The 18524-nt window shown below is 40.5% G+C and overlaps 1 protein-coding gene, 1 non-coding gene and 1 pseudogene across 2 annotated transcripts in view; 1 reads left to right on the plus strand and 2 right to left on the minus strand.

The window, feature by feature from the left end:
* Window positions 1-920, minus strand: part of LOC134228298 (large subunit ribosomal RNA) — a 4309-nt gene extending 3389 nt beyond the window's left edge. Inside the window, exon 1 of the ribosomal RNA XR_009983944.1 lies at window positions 1-920. This exon is cut by the window's left edge and continues 3389 nt beyond it. This is a non-coding gene — a ribosomal RNA (large subunit ribosomal RNA).
* A 2039-nt stretch (window positions 921-2959) lies between these two features.
* On the plus strand, window positions 2960-5028 carry LOC134223777 (neuropeptide SIFamide receptor-like). The gene is given in 4 exon segments (XM_062702967.1): window positions 2960-3235; window positions 3306-3463; window positions 3465-3638; window positions 4196-5028. Coding segments are annotated over 4 exon segments (855 nt in total). The 5' UTR covers window positions 2960-3010; the 3' UTR covers window positions 4494-5028.
* A 7335-nt stretch (window positions 5029-12363) lies between these two features.
* On the minus strand, window positions 12364-15505 carry LOC134228100 (DNA helicase MCM8-like; annotated as a pseudogene).
* Window positions 15506-18524: the final 3019 nt, after the last annotated feature.

Below are 18524 nucleotides of genomic sequence, written 5' to 3' on the forward strand. Positions count from 1 at the left end.
ACGATGAACGCACCACCCCGGAACGGCTCCCGCATGCCGGGTACAACACCCGGGGATGGAGGGACGAGCAGAGAGCCGCGCCCGTAATCCCGCAGAACAAGGCAAGTTATGTTTTCTGCGCCTTTGGTGCTCAAGGAGACACGACCATTGGCTCGCGCGCAAGATAGACTTCTTGGTCCGTGTTTCAAGACGGGTCCCGGAGGTACCTCGATTCTTTCACTGCCGATCGACGGTCCGCGGTGCCGTGTAAAGGCACCGCGTCGTACTCGTGGGAATCCATCACGCGCCCGACTGCACACCACGTGCAGTAAGCCCCACCTCGCGGCACAGGCCTTCGGAACTGAGCGTCGCTACTGTGGGGCAAGCAACCGGGGGAAGCACCAGGGGGCAACTGTCGGGCGACCTGCGCGTCCCAGTGGAACGCGAAAGCTGTTTCGTAATGGATCGCAGTGTCCTCGTGCGCGGGGAGACAAGTGCCCCGCGGCGCCGGCCCTCGTTGTTTGGATGGGAAGGCCAGCCCGTAGGTGAATGACTCCGCTCGGATGATCGAGTTCAACGGGCTTGAGCCCTAGGCAGTTTCACGTACTTTTTGACTCTCTATTCAGAGTGCTTTTCAACTTTCCCTCACGGTACTTGTTCGCTATCGGTCTCGTGGTGATATTTAGCTTTAGAAGGAGTTTACCTCCCACTTTGTGCTGCACTATCAAGCAACACGACTCCATGGAGCGTCCTTCTACCGTCGGTGCGCCGCTCTACGGGCCTATCACCCTCTCTGGGAGTAAAAGCCACATTCTAGTTGAACTTGAACCAGCGACCGGTTACGGCAGATAACGAACGCTCCAGTACACGGAACCGGGTGGACGCGCAACAGTGCGTCACCCCTGCGTGCTGAGCTCTTCCCGTTCCGTTGGAAGAGTACCACGATGGCAGTCAATATGGCACCGAACCTTCCACGGGTCAACCCCACACCTCCCGCACTCCTCTCCCACCAACATTCGAATGCATCGAACAGCATCGAACAAAAGTTTAATATTCAATTTACTAACCTGTTCACAGCATATTTATTCACTTCCCGTGATAATGAACATGTTTCCTCAAGGAGTCCTTTGCATTTCGGCTCGAATTATATCATAAATCAGCAGTTTCGTGCCAATTTAATAGCCGTTCGCGATTATCACTGCACTTCACTTCTTCTCAAAGGGCACTGAAAAAATCAAGTTTTTACTCACTTCTCCGCACATGAGCAGCCCGAAATGTTGATGGAATGCAAATTAAATATCACTTTTTGAAGTCAGTCACTTGTTTGAACCGAAAACTTTATATAAACTGCTATTTTTGCCCGAAAAAAACGATCAAAAACTGATCGCGGAGCGAATGTAAACACCGGTACCGACAGCAGCAAACTAATAAATAGGGTGGCTCAAAAATGATTTTGCTCCGCCAGGCTCAGTCGATTATGTTTCATATTTTGGGTGTCGTCCGATGGCTTGGGTCAGTTTGTATAGGGGCTTATCGTGCACAGGTCGTTTCAGGTTTATATGACAGTTAATATGTCGAGGTTGAATTTTATATTATTCTGATTGTGCCATTCCGTCATTGGGCGATGGCGAGGGGGGAGACCATATGACTGGATGAAATATTCAAGTGCTTTAACTCCATAGACAATGAATATTGAATGGTCGTTCCAATAGTTGGAAGTCGATTTTAATCGAGGTTGCGAGTCTTTAGCATGATAATTAGGCTTCTCAGAAGACATCAGTGAAACGTGTAATTCAACAAAATAGCCAGATTTTGTCTGTGATATCTATCGCACCAGGGGCAGATACTTCATACAAAAAGTGACATGGGGGTGAGTGGGGTATAAAATGCTATTTTTGCGTTACGTAATCAATGGATCTTTCCTGCGGTGCGATTTTCGTCCAGTGGAGTCCCTGGAATGTTGCTTTCAGCTATTATTCAGACTAAGGCCGAAGTGGCCTGTGCGGTATATAAGAGTCTTCTCCATTCGGCTCGGTCCATGGCTACACGTTGCCAGCCACGCCGTCTACGGAGGGTCCGCAAGTCATCTTCCACCTGATCGATCCACCTTGCCCGCTACGCACCTCGCCTACTTGTGCCCGTCGGATCGTTGTCGAGAACCATTTTCACCGGGTTATTGTCCGACATTCTGGATGAACGATAGATGGTTCTCCCAACAGCTGATGCAACTCGTGACTCATTCGCCTCCTCCACGTACCGTCCGCCATCTGCACCCCACCATAGATGGTACGCAGCACTTTCCTTTCGAAAACTCCGAGTGCGCGTTGGTCCTCCACGAGCATCGTCCAGGTCTCGTGTCCGTAGAGGACTACCGGTCTAATGAGCGGTAGCTTTCAGCTATGTGGGTTCTCTTTTCGCCAGCGTTTGGAGAGGAGGCGCTGTAGCCAGTGTAATAAAAGGTTTAGTTTTCCATACTAGTTTTCATACAAACTTGAACCGGCTTGTGCTCTACCAATTTTTGTTCAATTCGGTTTTTGGAGGACACTCGGAGCATGGGACGGAATCGAGTGAGCGTGTTGGAGCTGGGTTGTTTTTTGAACCACCCTACTAATATTTTATGTTTTTTATAAATACGTCACCAATACTACTACAGTATATGACAGTTTTTATTGTACCAATACTTTCAAAGCTTTGTTTTGGTACTCAACCCACCTTCACCTTAATGAACAAACATGCGCATTAAAAGTGGTACGAATTAAACAACTTAACTAAACCACTTTTTTCAATTGGACGAGCGTAATCAAATAAAAGCAAAAAGGTATCGACAACCGACCATGCTCCCCTACTTATAATTATCTGAACAGAAATTCAATAAAATTCCAATCCAATGGCATATGCAACAGCTTCATAACATTTACATCATACCTTCAATTATCTAATCTATCAACCTCTATTCTCTTCATTTTCTTACAGATTTCTCGCTATCTGGTGGCCTTTGAAGCTGCAGATCACCAAGCGCCGGGCACGATTCATGATCGTGTGCATCTGGGTCATCGCGCTCAGCTCAACCATACCGTGGGCCCTGTTCTTCGAGCTGGTGCCCATCTTCCCTGAAGCCCCGGAGATTCAGCTGTGCGTAGAAGTGTGGCCACCGGGAACGGATGGTGCGCTGTACTTTCTACTTGCCAACCTGGTGGCGTGCTACCTGCTGCCAATGGTGCTAATCACCATTTGTTATATCCTGATCTGGATAAAGGTAAGCTAGGAAGCCGAAAGTTAGGAATATCAGTTCCATTGCAAACAAACATTGTAACATCTATCCACAGGTCTGGAGACGATCCATCCCCGGTGATTCCAAGGACGCCCAAATGGATCGGATGCAGCAAAAGTCCAAGATCAAAGTTGTTAAAATGCTTGTTGTAGTTGTTATTCTATTTGTACTTTCGTGGTTACCGCTGTACGTGATCTTTGCACGGATCAAGCTGGGGAGCGCTCGAGACTAGCGAAGAAGAATTGTTGCAGATTGCTACTCCGATAGCCCAATGGCTGGGGGCGTCCAACTCGTGCATCAACCCGATTCTGTACGCTTTCTTCAACAAAAAGTACCGGAAAGGATTCGTCGCCATCATTCGATCGAGGAAATGCTGCGGACGGTTGAGGTGAGTACATGAACGGATTGTCAAAGATGTTAACTTTTAACTTTTTATCGTTCTGTGAAAGTCTGTTTTATTCTGCCTTTTCCTATCATCATTTAATAGTTTGCTCTTCATCCTAATTTGTTCCTATATTTATTTAATTGCTTTTTTTCCCTTTTGTCCTCGCTAACCGTCTTCTGTCCTTTTTGTCTTCTTGTCATTTTTTCTGCTGTTCTCTATTATTTGCAGTACCTTCTATTCCACTCTTCTTGGAATCGTCTACCTATTTTTTGTTAACGTTTTTATTTATTTTTATCGCTTTTCGCCCTTTTTTATTTATTTTACAATCTATTCCTTTCTTCGCTTCTTCTTTCATTTTGAATAAATCTTCCATCAGGATAGTTACACAACCGTCGTATCCCACGAATGATATTTACGTGGTAGAGGTTTCCTCTTTCGTGCGAAAGGTTGCTCTAGGCTGTAATGGAATCAAATTTCATTCGCATCGTTGAACCAATCAGCACCGAATGCAACCAGCAACGTTCCAAAAAACCACTAATGAATCGTTTTCCGCTTCCCAGGTACTACGAAACCGTTGCCATCGCATCGTCCTCGACGAGCACTAGAAAGTCGTCGCACTATCACAACAGCACCAAGCGCCCACCGTACAGCCCATCGATGAAGTCCACAGACGCCGTGTCGTACATCTACGAGGAGAAGGGCGGCCGCCGGCACCATGCCATCTCCAAGCAGGACAGCAACCTCTCGCGCCACATGCTCCTCAAGCAGGACAGCAGCATATCGCGGCAAACGCTGCTCAAACAGGACAGCATCGCATCACGATCGGGTACCGTAAAGTTTCAGCGGCGGAAGTACTAGAGCCCTGTGTTGTGTAGTCTACTATGTAGCTATTAAGGCTGACGGTAGATTTCATGTGTACCGTGCCACATAAACACATTTCGTTGGAGAGCTTTTTTAGACCAGCAGTTTCCGTTTTGTACAATTATTTATTTTGGACCACATCAGCGTTTCTCAATTACTTTGAATAGAATTCATTCATTTTCAACTACATATAGCTCGCGGTTCGAAACATCAAAGGTGTAATAGAGTTAATGATTCAAGTTGAAAGCCATGAAACATTATCAATACAACTTGGGATTGGCTTAGATTTACACCGATTTTTAAGGGTAATGAAACAAGCATAAATAAGAGACCCACAGATCTACGTGTGACCCCTTCCAGAAAAATTGAGAAGTGAATTAAAAAATTGTCATCCAAATTTACTAGTTGACATTATTATTTAGTAATTTTATATTTTCTATGACCGATTGATCGGCAAAGTCATTAGCAAAACTACAGGGTGCTAGGAAGGACTAGGGGGCTTTAGCCCCACCTACGATCTAGCTAGTTAGAATTTTTGCCACATTGCATAAGATAGTATTGCACATATCTAGTCTTCTGATTATATATGGGGGTAAATGTAGAGAATAAATTGACTGCCTGTATTGTCTTGATATCGAGGACTTTAAAATTTATGTCAAGTTGTTTTAGTTTCAAATGGCATATATTGCTTAGGTTTTCGTAAATTTTCTAACAAATCCTGACTGTGCAATGGAATTTATCAGCAAATGATCAGACCATTAAGATTTTCAAGTTCTTTTTCAGAGTTTTGTGAGTAATTGTTAGCCAAATCGAGAATATGATCTTTAGCTTCCTAGCTAAAACAAATACGATGCAGCGTATCACAGTGCTACAAAAGGTCGTGATCGTCATAAGACAGAGAGCCTTTTTCTATTTCAGGCGACCAAATGACCAAACGAAAGAATCGTGGGTTCTTTGATTAATTCCTGAAAGGCAGTCAAGATGTTGTGCTTTATTTTAAAATTAAAATTGCAAAATTATTTTGATAGATATATGCGAAAGATAGTGACTAGTCGATAAATTAATCATATTCCTTCAATTCACCGAGTTAAAAGTGGTAATAAAAACACAAAAATAAAGCAGATATTGCACACTTTTATGGCCTGTCACGGTACAAATATTTTTTGAGATTTTTGTAGCGAGCCATTCATCCTTCGCGTTTCTATATATATTGAAATGGGCAGATATGTAAACATCGCATGTCATCTCTCATTGAAAATGAGAAATTTCAGCAGTGGCGTATCATATGCCTGTATCGAATCTAAATGTTGCGAAGGCATTTCTTTCTGCAGATTTGTCTAGTAAAGTGTTGTAGAGACTTTGCTGCTGTTTTCTGAAAATTAGAATTTTCAATTATCATGTTAGCACAGACAAACAGACATAACACATTGAACATTTACCCATCAAATTCATCGTCGTTCAAACACTAACGACATCTGTTGATTTCAGTTAGTTGGGCAAATCACGAACCAGGTGGCGGTAGTGAGCAAACGTCAAACTCGAGCAAAAACGATGCGCGCGCCACAAGTGATCGATTGGCCAACTAATGATTATTTGAATTGACCAGTAAATCAGTGAACGATGGAAATTTGACGAGTGTTATGTCTGTTTGTCTGTGATGTTAGGCGTCTTAAGATTGGAGAACGGTTCGGTAAAACTCTTTGATTTCAAGGAGAGGAAAGTAAAAGTTAAATAAGAAAGAACTTTGATTTTTTTCGAATGGATTTTAAAAACTACACAGATTTATTTTGCTTTTCTTAGCTCCTAAATTGTAGCCGAAACAATATAACCAGTGAAAAGGTCCCAATAGGCGTGAACTTGTGCAAGAATTTACTCATACAGTTAATGGAAAATATGCGTTAAATTTGTTCCCATAAGTTAATTTGTTGCTAAATTTGTTAACTAAATTGAAAATTATCGACAAATAAATTGTATTAGGATGAAGAATTGAATTTTTAAAAATTATCCTAGAATTTATTTGAACTGGAAAGTAAGGTTAGTTTGTTGTGATCAGATCGCCGTTTGAAAGCTCGTAGGAATTGTCGGGCCACTGTAATTGTAAGGCAATGAAAATTATTATCATAGCTTTATTAAAGAGGTTTTAAGCCGGAGACTGGTTCGCCTCTTACATCAAAAAAATAATTAAACTAACCAAATTATTTAAACTTAATATTATATACTGTATTCTAGGATCAAAGCAAATCAATAAAGTCCTCAAAGATCATCCTCCATCCAATCAATCAAGCAATAAACCAATCAACCAACCAATCAAGCAATTAATCATTTAGGCAAGCTACCAAAGAACTAACCAAACAATAAACCATTTAGACAACCAACCTACCAAGCAACTACCAATCAAGTAACCAACCATTCAGCCAACTAACAAATCAAGCAGGGGCCATCCTTAGCCGTGCGGTAGGAGGCGCGACTACAAAGCAAGACCATGCTGAGGGTGGCTGGGTTCAATTCCCGGTGCCAGTCTAGGCAATTTTCGGATTGGGAATTGTCTCGACTTCCCTGGGCATAAAAGTATTATCTTAGCCTCATTATATACGAATGTAAAAATGGTAACCTGGCTTAGAAACCTCACAGTTAATAACTGTGGATGTGCTTAATGAACACTAAGCTGCGAGGCAGCTCTGCCCCAGTGTGGGGATGTAATGCCAATAAGAAGAAGAAGAACAAATCAAGCAACCAATCAATCGAGCAACCAAATCACCAATCAACTTTATAAATAAAGAATCAAGTTACCAACTAAACAATCGAGCAACCAATCATTCAAGCCCACTTCCAATCAATCAAGCAAACAATTAACCAATCAAGCAACTAATCAATCTACCAACCCCCCAACTAAGCAACCAACAAATCAATCAAGTAACAAACCAATCAATTTGTTAAGAAAATTATTTTGAACTTTTTAGTGGAATGTCTTCACTTGTCATAAGACGACGACGAGTCGAGTCAAGTACGAAACACTGAAGACGGTTTTATTGTTGGTTGAAATACGTATCTGTCAAGAAACAATTAAGTGGTAGAATTCAATGGGATTGTACAAACTCGTCTTATGACAAGGGAAACCAATCAAGCAATTAAACCAATCAAACAAACAATCATTCTAACCCACTTCCAATTAATCATGCAACCATTAACCAATCTACCAATCAACCAACCAACCATTCAAGCAAGCTACCAATCAACTTCCAACCAATCAAGCAATTAAACATTTAACCAACTAACAAATCAACTAATCAATCAATCAACCAACCAACTAATCAACCAATCAAGCAACCAAAAAACAAATAATCAACTAACTAGCTGACCAAAAAATCAAGCAACCAATAAATCAACCATTTAAGCAAGCTACCAATTAACTAACCAACCAATAAAACAATTAGGCATTCAAGCGAGCTACCAACCAACCATTCAACCAACTAACAAATCAACCAACCAACCACCCAATTATTCAACCATTCAAGCAAGCTATACCAATCAACCAACCAACCATTCAAACAACCTACCAATCCACCAGCCTGTCAACCAACCAATGAAACAACAAACTAATCAAACAACCTACTAATCAATCAAGTAACCCAATCAACTTTTCAAGCAACCAACATGAAAACCATTCAAGCAAACAATAAAACAATCAATCAACCATTCAAGCAAGCTACCAATAAACTAAATTAGGCAACCATCCTATTAAACAACCATCCTATCAAGCATCTTACCAATCAACCAAGCAACCAATCATTCAACCATTCAAGCAAGCTACCAATCAATTAAAAAATAAATCAAGCAACCAATTAACCTATCAAGCAACTAACCAACCAATTAGGCAACCAACCAATCAAACAACCAATCAAGGAAACAATCATTCAAGACCACTTCCAATCAATCAAGCAACCATTAACCAATCAAGCAATTAACGAATCAAACAAGCTATCAATCAACCAACTAACTTATCAAGCAAATAATCATTTCACCAACTAACAAATCAATCAATCAACCAACCAACTAATCAATCAACCATTCAAGCAACCAACAAAACAACTAATCAACTAACAAGCCGACCAACCAAATAACCCACCAATTAAGCAACCAATTAATCAAATCATGCAGCCAACCAATTAACCAACTAACAAATCAAGCAACCAACCAGTCAACCAATCAAGGAACTCACCATTCTACCATTCAAGCAAGCTACGATCAATCAAGCAACTAACCAACTAATAAAGCAATCAAGCAACTTAGCAATCAATTAGGCAACAAACCAATCAATTAATTTATCGAGCTGAGTCGATTGATGTATTATGTGGATTTCCGGATATCCTATTAAAAGTTCATTTTTAAGTGATCCTAAGATATGTATTCGTAATAATTAAGGGCCCTCCTTAGCCGTAAGGTAAGACTCGCGGCTACAAAGCAAGACCATGTTGAGGGTGGCTGGGTTCGACTCCCGGTGCCGGTCTAGGCAATTTTCGGATTGGAAGCAATTCTCGTCCAAATATTTTATATTGTACGGGAAAACTTGCAAAACATGACCTGAAGCTCCAAGCGGTCACTCCGCCGACAAAAGGGATTACGATCATCGACGCCTTGTAAAACATCTTCATTAAAAATTGTATACTTTTTCCGCCTCTTGGTTGATTATTTCAAAGAAAATCCGAATACGGTAAAACGTTCCAGGTAATTCTGAGTAGACGAGCGTGATCGGGGGAGCGTTACAAAAAATGTTTCTTCCTATATATATCGCAATAGTCTGAATGTGTGTTCTATTCTTACCCATCAAAAACAACAAAGAGAATGACACAATTCCGCAAAAGTAAAGGTGCTCTACAAATCGGACATCCACTTTTGCGTACAATCCACCTACACCATACACACAGGCGCTTCCGCTGTCGTTGCTGGTGGGCAGGGTTCTCCGCCGATTGGCGTTCGTGATACTCCTGGAAGAAGGGCGCAATGCACAAGTTCGTATGGCACTCGGGACAGTGGTACTTGGTTTTCCGTCGCAGTATCCTCCTTGTGTTCCAGCAGAAATTGCAACCCAGCGCGGGACCCTCCTGTACCACCGGACAGTGGCTAGACCGTTGGCTATCCAGGCCGGGTATTTTTCCTTCGATCGGCTGCTCATCTGTATCATTGCCGTAAAAAACCGTTCATAAGTTTACCTTATGGACTAGGATGAACTTTGGGATGAAGCAGAGTCATAGTGAACGCGTATGTGAATTATAAGGTAAGCATAACAAAATCATATAATTGCCTTATGAAATGTCATAAGCCTGTCTAATGGAATTCATACCATCGCAGCATGAATACATTTATGTGAAATATAGGTGATTTCTGGAATTTAAATATTAGAATAATAAAAAATAATCGCAAACTGCTGAAAATTTATTTATTGAGCAATATAAAACATATTTGTCATAAGACCAACGAATTTTGGTTATATTCTATAACGGTGGTTTATAATTTTGTGAAAAAGTTCCCCATAGAAATATTGATTTTGAATCATAGTTTGTCTAAATCATTTTCAAAGTTTTCTCAGTTGAAAATGCGCTTGTTATAAAGATAACCAAAGCATTACCTCAATACGTAAAGTGATAATAGTGCTTTGATAAATTTCCAGTACATCGAAGAATGGTTATCCATAGCAGCAATTGTATGTAAATTGAAGTCGGATAAATCTACCTTCGTGATGTCGTTGATATGCTCATTTTGGTTTATGGCGTTTTTTTTACGGCTAACATTCTCAATCCAATTCGATGAATTGACTCGAAAGTGTTACGGCTAGTTTGAGGATCTCTGCACCAAATGTATCTTCAGCAAACACCTCGGCAAACACCACATGCCGAAACCAATTTATCGAGCTTTGAATAACTTGTAGCTGGTCAGCAATTAATTTATAACGATTCCTTTTGAGAAAACCTCGAGCGCCTTGCCATTGAATACAACACCAGCAAAAGTGATGCAAACCAAAATTCCTCATTGATGATGTTATAGGCCACTAAGTTCAGTTTTTTCATGCCAATCATTTACGTTCAGGTTGACGATATGCTATACTAATTGATGCTCCACAAATCTTGTAACCGTTCGGATGCATGTAGTACAAATTAATATTTTCTTCTGATGAAAACCGAACAGCGAACAGTTTAACATATAGTTGTTTCTGCTCTTCATCATTCTACGACATTATCCGATATTCATATAGCTATTGCTCGGTTACAGCTCCATCGAGGTCATCTCAGAGTTTCTAAACAGAATATATATTGCCATTAACTGCAAGTCAGTCCTATCTGTACATGGACACCATATCCAGATAAGTCTGACTTGCGGTTAGCGGCAGTATAGCTATGCACTCGCTAAACTGTTTTCTTACAGTCCTGTTACTCTACTCTGAAGTGTATTCTACTGATGACTACATATTGCAGAATGAACTTTGTGCTTTCCGTCTAATCGGCTCTAGACTCTTCTGAGACTAAAACATACTGAGCTTGGTGTTGCATGTTTCCGTACGAGTTGTTTTCTACGGTGAAGATATGCGCTGGTTGCTCACCAATGAAATCATTCCCTGGATCTATAGTTATCAGAATGAATCTGGAAAGTCTGCAAAAGTTGTTAGGAAAACGTGGGTTATCATTTCAATCCCTATAATTATGCTAGGCTTTATAATTTTACATTAAGTTGTCGTTGTATTGGATGAGCAAGTTGTGCACAATTTTAGCTAGATCATGTTCTCCACACTCAGCATGGACAAGGTATGCTTTGATACGCCACTCTAATGAAATCCACAGCGCATTTCCATTGTTATCTCAGACCTGAATACGGTAGCCTAAAGTATCCGACCCCGATAGTAATATCAAATTCACGTTCAATAACGGTTTCATATGTAGTCGCCCTAAAAATTTAATAAATGAAAAACAACTAGAAATATATTTAATAAAAATATATAAGTTGAAGTGAAGTTGGAAATAAACGAAATCTCATTTTCTACGTTCAAGTAGAATATGTACCACATTTTATTACAATTACTTTGCTATCACTTTAATCGTGGTTAGTGCAGATGTTTTTCTGCTTGCAGTGGAAAGTGATTGTAAATAGCATAATTTCCTCCCATTTCCCTTTCTTTGAATAGTAGTGACGTGGCAGGCGCTAACCTTAAACAATTTTACCAGTACTTGTACATTGAAGATGAGCGCTAGTTCCAAAGAAAACATCTCTTGGTTCTCTGTGCAATAACAGCTGGTCTGGCCATAATGAAGTACTTAGCTAATGTGTCGACAAACATTCAAAACTCATCTGCTGGTCTTGACTTTCAAAAGCAAAAATCGAAAGTTCATCGCAAGTTTAAACCAGGTTACCGGGAACACTTCCGGACGAGGCCGATGTATCCCAAGGGAACCAAGTTCCCGGAACCATGTACTGGTGATCCAGTCGTAAGAAAACTGACTTCTGATACATTCTGGGCACTTTCGCTCATATCTATAGTTTTATGAATCTGACCAGGTTGACACCATGGTCAAGTACCATAATCTATAGACATGATGACCCTTCTTCTCTGAAAGTTTCATGGCAATCGGACATAAAATGAGTCCAAATGGATTATTTCAGTTTTCATTTATAGGTCAGACCGAAAGAAAATCTTCAAAATAGATGTTTACCATTTAATTGACGCCAGTTGTATTGTAGTACCAGCAAAATTTATAAGTTTATTCGTATTTTTTCTAGTCTACGGGAAACCATAAAACTATGAATCAAGTCAATTACTGAATTAAAAAACAAACTTGTTGAATAATTAATTAAAACAAATTCGCCACCGTGTCATTAACAATAACAATATGTCAGACATAAGGAGCCTTCCTTAATTAGTCGTGCGATAAGACGCGCGGATGCAAAGCAAGACCATGCTGAAGGTGGCTGGGTTCTTTCGACTTCCTTGGGCATAAAGTATCATCGTATTAGCCTCATGATATACGAATGCAAAAATTGTAACATGCAGGCTACTTACATCCTATTGTTTACCCAATCGCCAGATCGAAGCCAGGATGTCTTGGGCACTATTTTTTTCAATGATGACAGCGGGCTTGTCACAGGCTCGGTAACATGGCTTAGAAACCTCACAGTTTATAACTGTGGAAGTGCTGAATGAATACTGCGAGGCGGCAATGTCCCAGTGGGGGATGTAATGCCAGTAAGAAGAAGAATCAGACAAGAATTCATACAAATCTCGTCATTTTTAGGCAGGTATCTTGGAATGTTCACGGAGCGTCTAGCACTTGATTGAAATCCGTTCCAGCACTAGCCATCTGTTTTAGCTCAGTCAGTGAGAGAATGGTCTTGTTCCAAACTGGTCTGCTTCATTTCGGCATCGTTCATTTGGCGATTTGGCTGTAGATTCCCAAAATCGTCGCTGTATACATCTATCATACTGTACCGCAGGATGGCGTCTCGAGCGTGCTGAAGAGTTGTTTCTGTTTTAAAATACATCCTGGCCCTAGCTTGTGAGAGGCGTACCAAACCCTTAAGCTGATGGTTAGTTACCGAAATAGAATCCATTTCCTGCTGGTCCCGACGTATTTCGACGTAAAAATGTCTAATTACTTATGTCGCATCTTCCGTCAATTTGGGATATACCACAAAGATGCACCGTATGCATATCTTTACGGTATGTATTTCTGAATAAGTTTCACCTACAAAAAAATCAGTTTTTCATTGGCTATGATTTTCAATTGCTCGTGAAGAGGTGCTCCATGTTGTGATCTACGAATAGTTATTGTGCCCATTCCGGTTAGAAGAGCCTGAAACCCTGCACTCTGTGTTTGTTGTCCGTTTCTGATGCCGTATAGTCGTTGAACGTAGCTGCTAGCAAGTTGTCCAGATGGGCATTCGGTCGATCAAGTTGAATGAAAACCAAGACAAGAAAGCTGGTTTCATTATAGGAGACTGACTAAGATACAAGGGTAGTGAACAAATAACTCCTTCTTTAGCCACGCCTAAAACTTGCTACTCCATGGCTTCCAACAATATCTGATGGTTTTCGAACAATTTATCTAATTCATTGATACAACGAGCATCCTGATCTGCCAGTACTCTTTTCAAGTATTCTCGTGAGCCTTTTTCTGTTCAAACTTCAAACAGCCACCGTCAGTCCAGCATTAGTGGTACTATTCTCACATACGAAAATGCCCCTTGGGGACACTTTTGCACATGATTGCAAAATTCAGCCTTTTCCGCCTACCTCCAAATAAGTCAAGTTATAGTCCAGACTACATTATTTCAGGCCGTTGATTATAGGACATAAAGAACAGAACGGGCATGACTTCAATCGAATCGAACGAATAGCCTCCATATCAAAGTAAGAGAATTCTGCAACTTGATGCAATTCCGTCAGTGAGTTTTTGTTGCTGTGAATAGTAACTGCTTACATTTTATACATATTGGCAGTATTTTGAGCCTTTAGATTATTTTCCTCCTGGAGACGATCCTTTAAAATTCCAGTGCTTGTCACGTCATGGTCCGGACAAACGGCATCCACTAACTTATAAGTGAGCTCCACCACGATTGTTTTAGGAACCTGGCGAAGTCCCAAACGAGCACCAAGCATGGATTCCTGCAGTCGCAGGATTTGAAAGGCCTCTGTTTGCGTTAAAATAGATAATAGCAGGGGGATAAAACTACTCATTGCTTTACATCCTTCTCGACATGCCATATTGGCCGTATAGCTTGCAGTTCCTATTCTCTAGCTTGTGCATGGCACAATAAGCAACGGAACGTATTGATTAGGTATCTGAAAAAATAAAAAAAACATGTTTTAGGAATATTTACTTGGATTTTTCTGCAATGTAGACGATCCTTCACAATATGCTGAATCAATTAAAAAAAGTCTTTGGCACTTGAAAATTAAGGAAACAGAACCACTTACCATCCTGGGGTAGATAAACAAAGTTTCCATCCTGGATACTCGCACCGCCAACTAGGTTTGTGCACCCACGGTTCTTTTTTTAGCATAACCGATAGTGAATAGTCGCTGGATTGCAAAACACTTGGCGACTGTGCGGAAGGCGTGTCACGTTCATTTAGGTTTATCTGCATCGCCGCGGCGTATATCCGTGGACCGTACGGTCGCCCAGACAGAATCCACAAAGTCATCGTAAATACTGGTACCATGGTTGGATTTTTGTTATTAGGGCATCTTCACCGTCACTATGAAATGAAAAATGTTAGAATTTTTTGTTACAAAGAAAGTAGCAAATTTAGTAGTTTGTATATAATTATAGGTATGGTACTTGTACTGGCAACCGCACTTCCCGATAAATGGTGCTGGTGCTGCTGTTGGAGCGATTCCATATCGGAAACGAGAACAACCGTTGGACTCGATGTGCGATCGGTTTTCAGGTGGATTTGTCGGATTTGTGGAATTGGGGGTACGGGTGTCGACGGTCCATCGTCCGAATCGGTTTTCATAGAGAAGGCCGGCGTTAGATAGTGGGTGGACCCACTGCTACTGGTGACCAGGGTCAACGGAGTTGAGCTTTGTGTGGTGGGTATGACGAAATAGCCTGAAACGCCTTGGCAACAATGGGTGGGAGTGTTGTTTGTCATGTCATGTACTTGCAAGATATGGCTGCTGAGATACGGTGAGATGATGTCCACCGTGAGAACGATCCGCGGGTGCTGATCGCGCTTCCGGTGGAAACGATACGGCCGGCGATGTTGGAATGATCGGTTCGGAAATTTGCTAAATGATGGTGCGCCGGAATCGTCAATAGGTTTTGCGGGTACATGTTCGTTACGTCCAGCGTGTCCAAGTCGGACCCGTACTGCTGACCGGACGAGGATGAGTCACTTCCTTTCTTTATCCGCTGCTGGCGGATCAGTAGACGACCTCGTTTAAATAACTTTTAAATAAATAAAAAAGAATAACCGAAAAAGTTGTTGCTGTGCGGCACGCGAGGGAAAAACTGAAAAACATAACAAAAACATAAACAAAAATGAAAATGTCAAATGTTGTCAAACTGACGTGGTTCGAATTGAGGGGCTTCTCAATGGTCGAGTGATTGTAATAATTGTAATCCGTCACTCCCCAGGGGTATATAGTGGTGCCCGGAAAATGGCCACCCTCCGTCTATGTATTCGTCAATGATGTTAATATGCATTAAAATTCAGACGTTACGTCGATTTTTTGGTACATCGCTTCAATTACGTCGATGGATATTGCATTATTTTTTGCTGTGTAGATTTTTTTTTGCCAAAGCCAAATAAGTTCAATAATCGGCACCGAAATGCCTTGGATGTACATGATTGAGAATATGTATGCACGCTCGTCCGGCTGAACTCAATTTTGAGTCGCTTTAACTCAAAATAATAACTTCTTCAGAGACGTCAAACGCTGAGTAACTGAGAATTATTATTTTGAGTTAGTTTGACTCATTCTGCATAAATCGAAGCAGAACTAAAAAATGTGTTCACAGTGAAAAATTCAAGAAGTCCAACGGTCGATGATAGAAACTTCATGTAAGTTTTAGCGAGTTTTAAAACCCTAAAGTTTCAACCAAATTGAATATTTTGTTTTGTTTCGTAGCCGAACTAAAACCATGAAGCAACAATCCAACTATTCAGACAAGGTATTCTTGTTTCCATATGAATCTTTACTTATCAAGTATTTTGAAAATTGTAATTGTAGGACTTTGGCGACGGCCCTTGTAAACTACGTCAGATATCAGCATCAGTGATCGCTATTACGACATCCAGATGTTGTTTAATGCAGATATGAAGGTTCAAAGGAGGTTTGGGCAGAGGTCCACGGTTAGAACCCTAACTAACGACCTTTAAGCAGCCCGCGGCAGCTATTTTATTTTAGGAACGTTTTTATTATTATTTTATTATATGTAGTAATCAGAATATGTATTTGTTGTATGTATATATGATGTAATTCAATTTATATTTGATAATAAATGTATGTGCTCTGTTTTCGAATTAATTCATTTTTGACTGAGGAGCAAGATTGTTTTTCTCGATTTGACAAACTCAAAATCCTATATATCCGATTTTGTGAATTTGAGTTGAAGCAACCCAAAATTAAATATCCTCCTCCGTTACTCAAAATTGAGTTCGATGGCCTTAACTCAATTTTGTCTTGAGCCAGTTTTTACGATTTTGAGTTAAACTGACCCAAAATTGAGTTCAGCCGGACGAGCGTGTGTATGTTTGTTGCCGGTGTGCTCGAAGGTGAGTTAAATACATATTTCAAATTAGTGACATGGTGATAGAGACCGTCACTATCACGGCTTGAGATCGACGGGTGCTGAGGTTGCCACCTGGAAGTCGATGTTGTGTGTTTTGAAACGCATTGCGCGTTAGCAGAAGTTTGAGCGTTCTCAATAGTTCTTATTCCCCTTCATGTTTTGCTCAATTGCGAGCCGGGGGATGCGGACTAGAGGAAGGATTTGTGAAATACTATATGACATGACACCCAAGATGACACCTATCCCCACACTACCTGAGAACCTCCTCAGGTATCCTAATGCAGGTTTTCATTAACCCTTTCTCAAGAAAAAAAAAGTGTTTGTTTTTGTGTATCTCTTTTGTATCCTTTCATCACATCGTTTTGCCTTTTCTCATCTGACTTGACTTGTCAAATTTTGACATATGCTTGAAAGGAATATCTGGAAATATAAAGGGTTAGAAACAGATATTGCCTGATTTTCTCAAAATTGCACGCGGCGAACCTTTCATGAAAGGTACCGCCGCGCTTTCTGCACCCCGTTTACTTGATTCTTATGGATGAATAGCATTGCGGTGTATCGTTTGTCGCGGCCGTACCTTTCGACAGTCATTCGCCGCGTGAAGTTTTGTGCAAGTACCCATTTGGGAACATTACAAACGCCGCGCAGTGTATCATATCTAGAAAATCAAAAGATATTTTAGTTACTAGATAAAGATTGTCGCTACTGTTCCCTTTGTTCTGCTGTCCGAAACCTGGGTATGTACCTGTCAAATCGTATGGATTTTCCTTCTTTGACATTTAGCTCCCCTATCCTCGCCAGCAAAAGATGTTCCGGACAGCGACGACAGCGACAATCTTTATCTAGTAACTAAAATATCTTTTAGAAAATCTGACAATATTAAAAGGATAGATGAAGAAAGTGCACGCTTAGACGAATTTGATAGGATATTTTACAAAGTGTTAAGTTTGATAGGGTTTTTGGCGATTTTTTCCAAAAAGGCGGAAGTGTCGTGCCCCTTGGAAAACTTTTAAATACGTACACTATTGCGCAGATTTCGCCTTATTAGACCCCTGCGCGCAAATTATTTGCGTGAATATTTTCCCCGTGTCACAAACAAAAATTAATTAACACTGTTTACTGTTTGTTTGAGTAAACAAAAACACGTGTGTCCGATAAATAACAACATAATAAAACAATTACAAAGATACTTTGAATGTATTGGTGTGCACGCTATTTCACTAGATTTGTATTAATCATTTCGAATGAATTATATTCAAAAGTTTATTAGATTCTACACTCGATTCTACACGTAAAAAATTTTAAAGTTATTTATTATTAAGATTTCTTATATTTTTTGGCCAAAGCAGGCGCCTAAGGATATCCCAAGTAACCATAAGCATTAATTAAGCCGTTAAGCCATTAAGCCGTTAAAATCGACTTTATTTCGGCTCTATAGTCGCAATAAAACCCTTTCAGCAGAGCTAATAAGACCTAAAATATTCTTTAGTGCTGCTCAAAAGCCGCTTTTGGCGAATTATTTGGCTGGTATAGTGCTTGCCCCTACCTATTTTTCCACGCCTATGCCAAAATGTCAAAATTTTTAGACGAGTTGGAACGGAACAAAAAAAAATGAAATGGAAAATACTTGTTTACACATTCTGATGCATTCTTTCTCTTTTATTCCTATTGGGGATTCAAATTTTTTGCTAATTTAATTTAACTCCGGACTTGAACGCTTGGAGCTGTGTATGATGCTTTTTGT

This window comes from Armigeres subalbatus, chromosome 3, assembly GCF_024139115.2.
Source record: "Armigeres subalbatus isolate Guangzhou_Male chromosome 3, GZ_Asu_2, whole genome shotgun sequence".
Lineage (NCBI taxonomy): Eukaryota > Metazoa > Arthropoda > Insecta > Diptera > Culicidae > Armigeres > Armigeres subalbatus.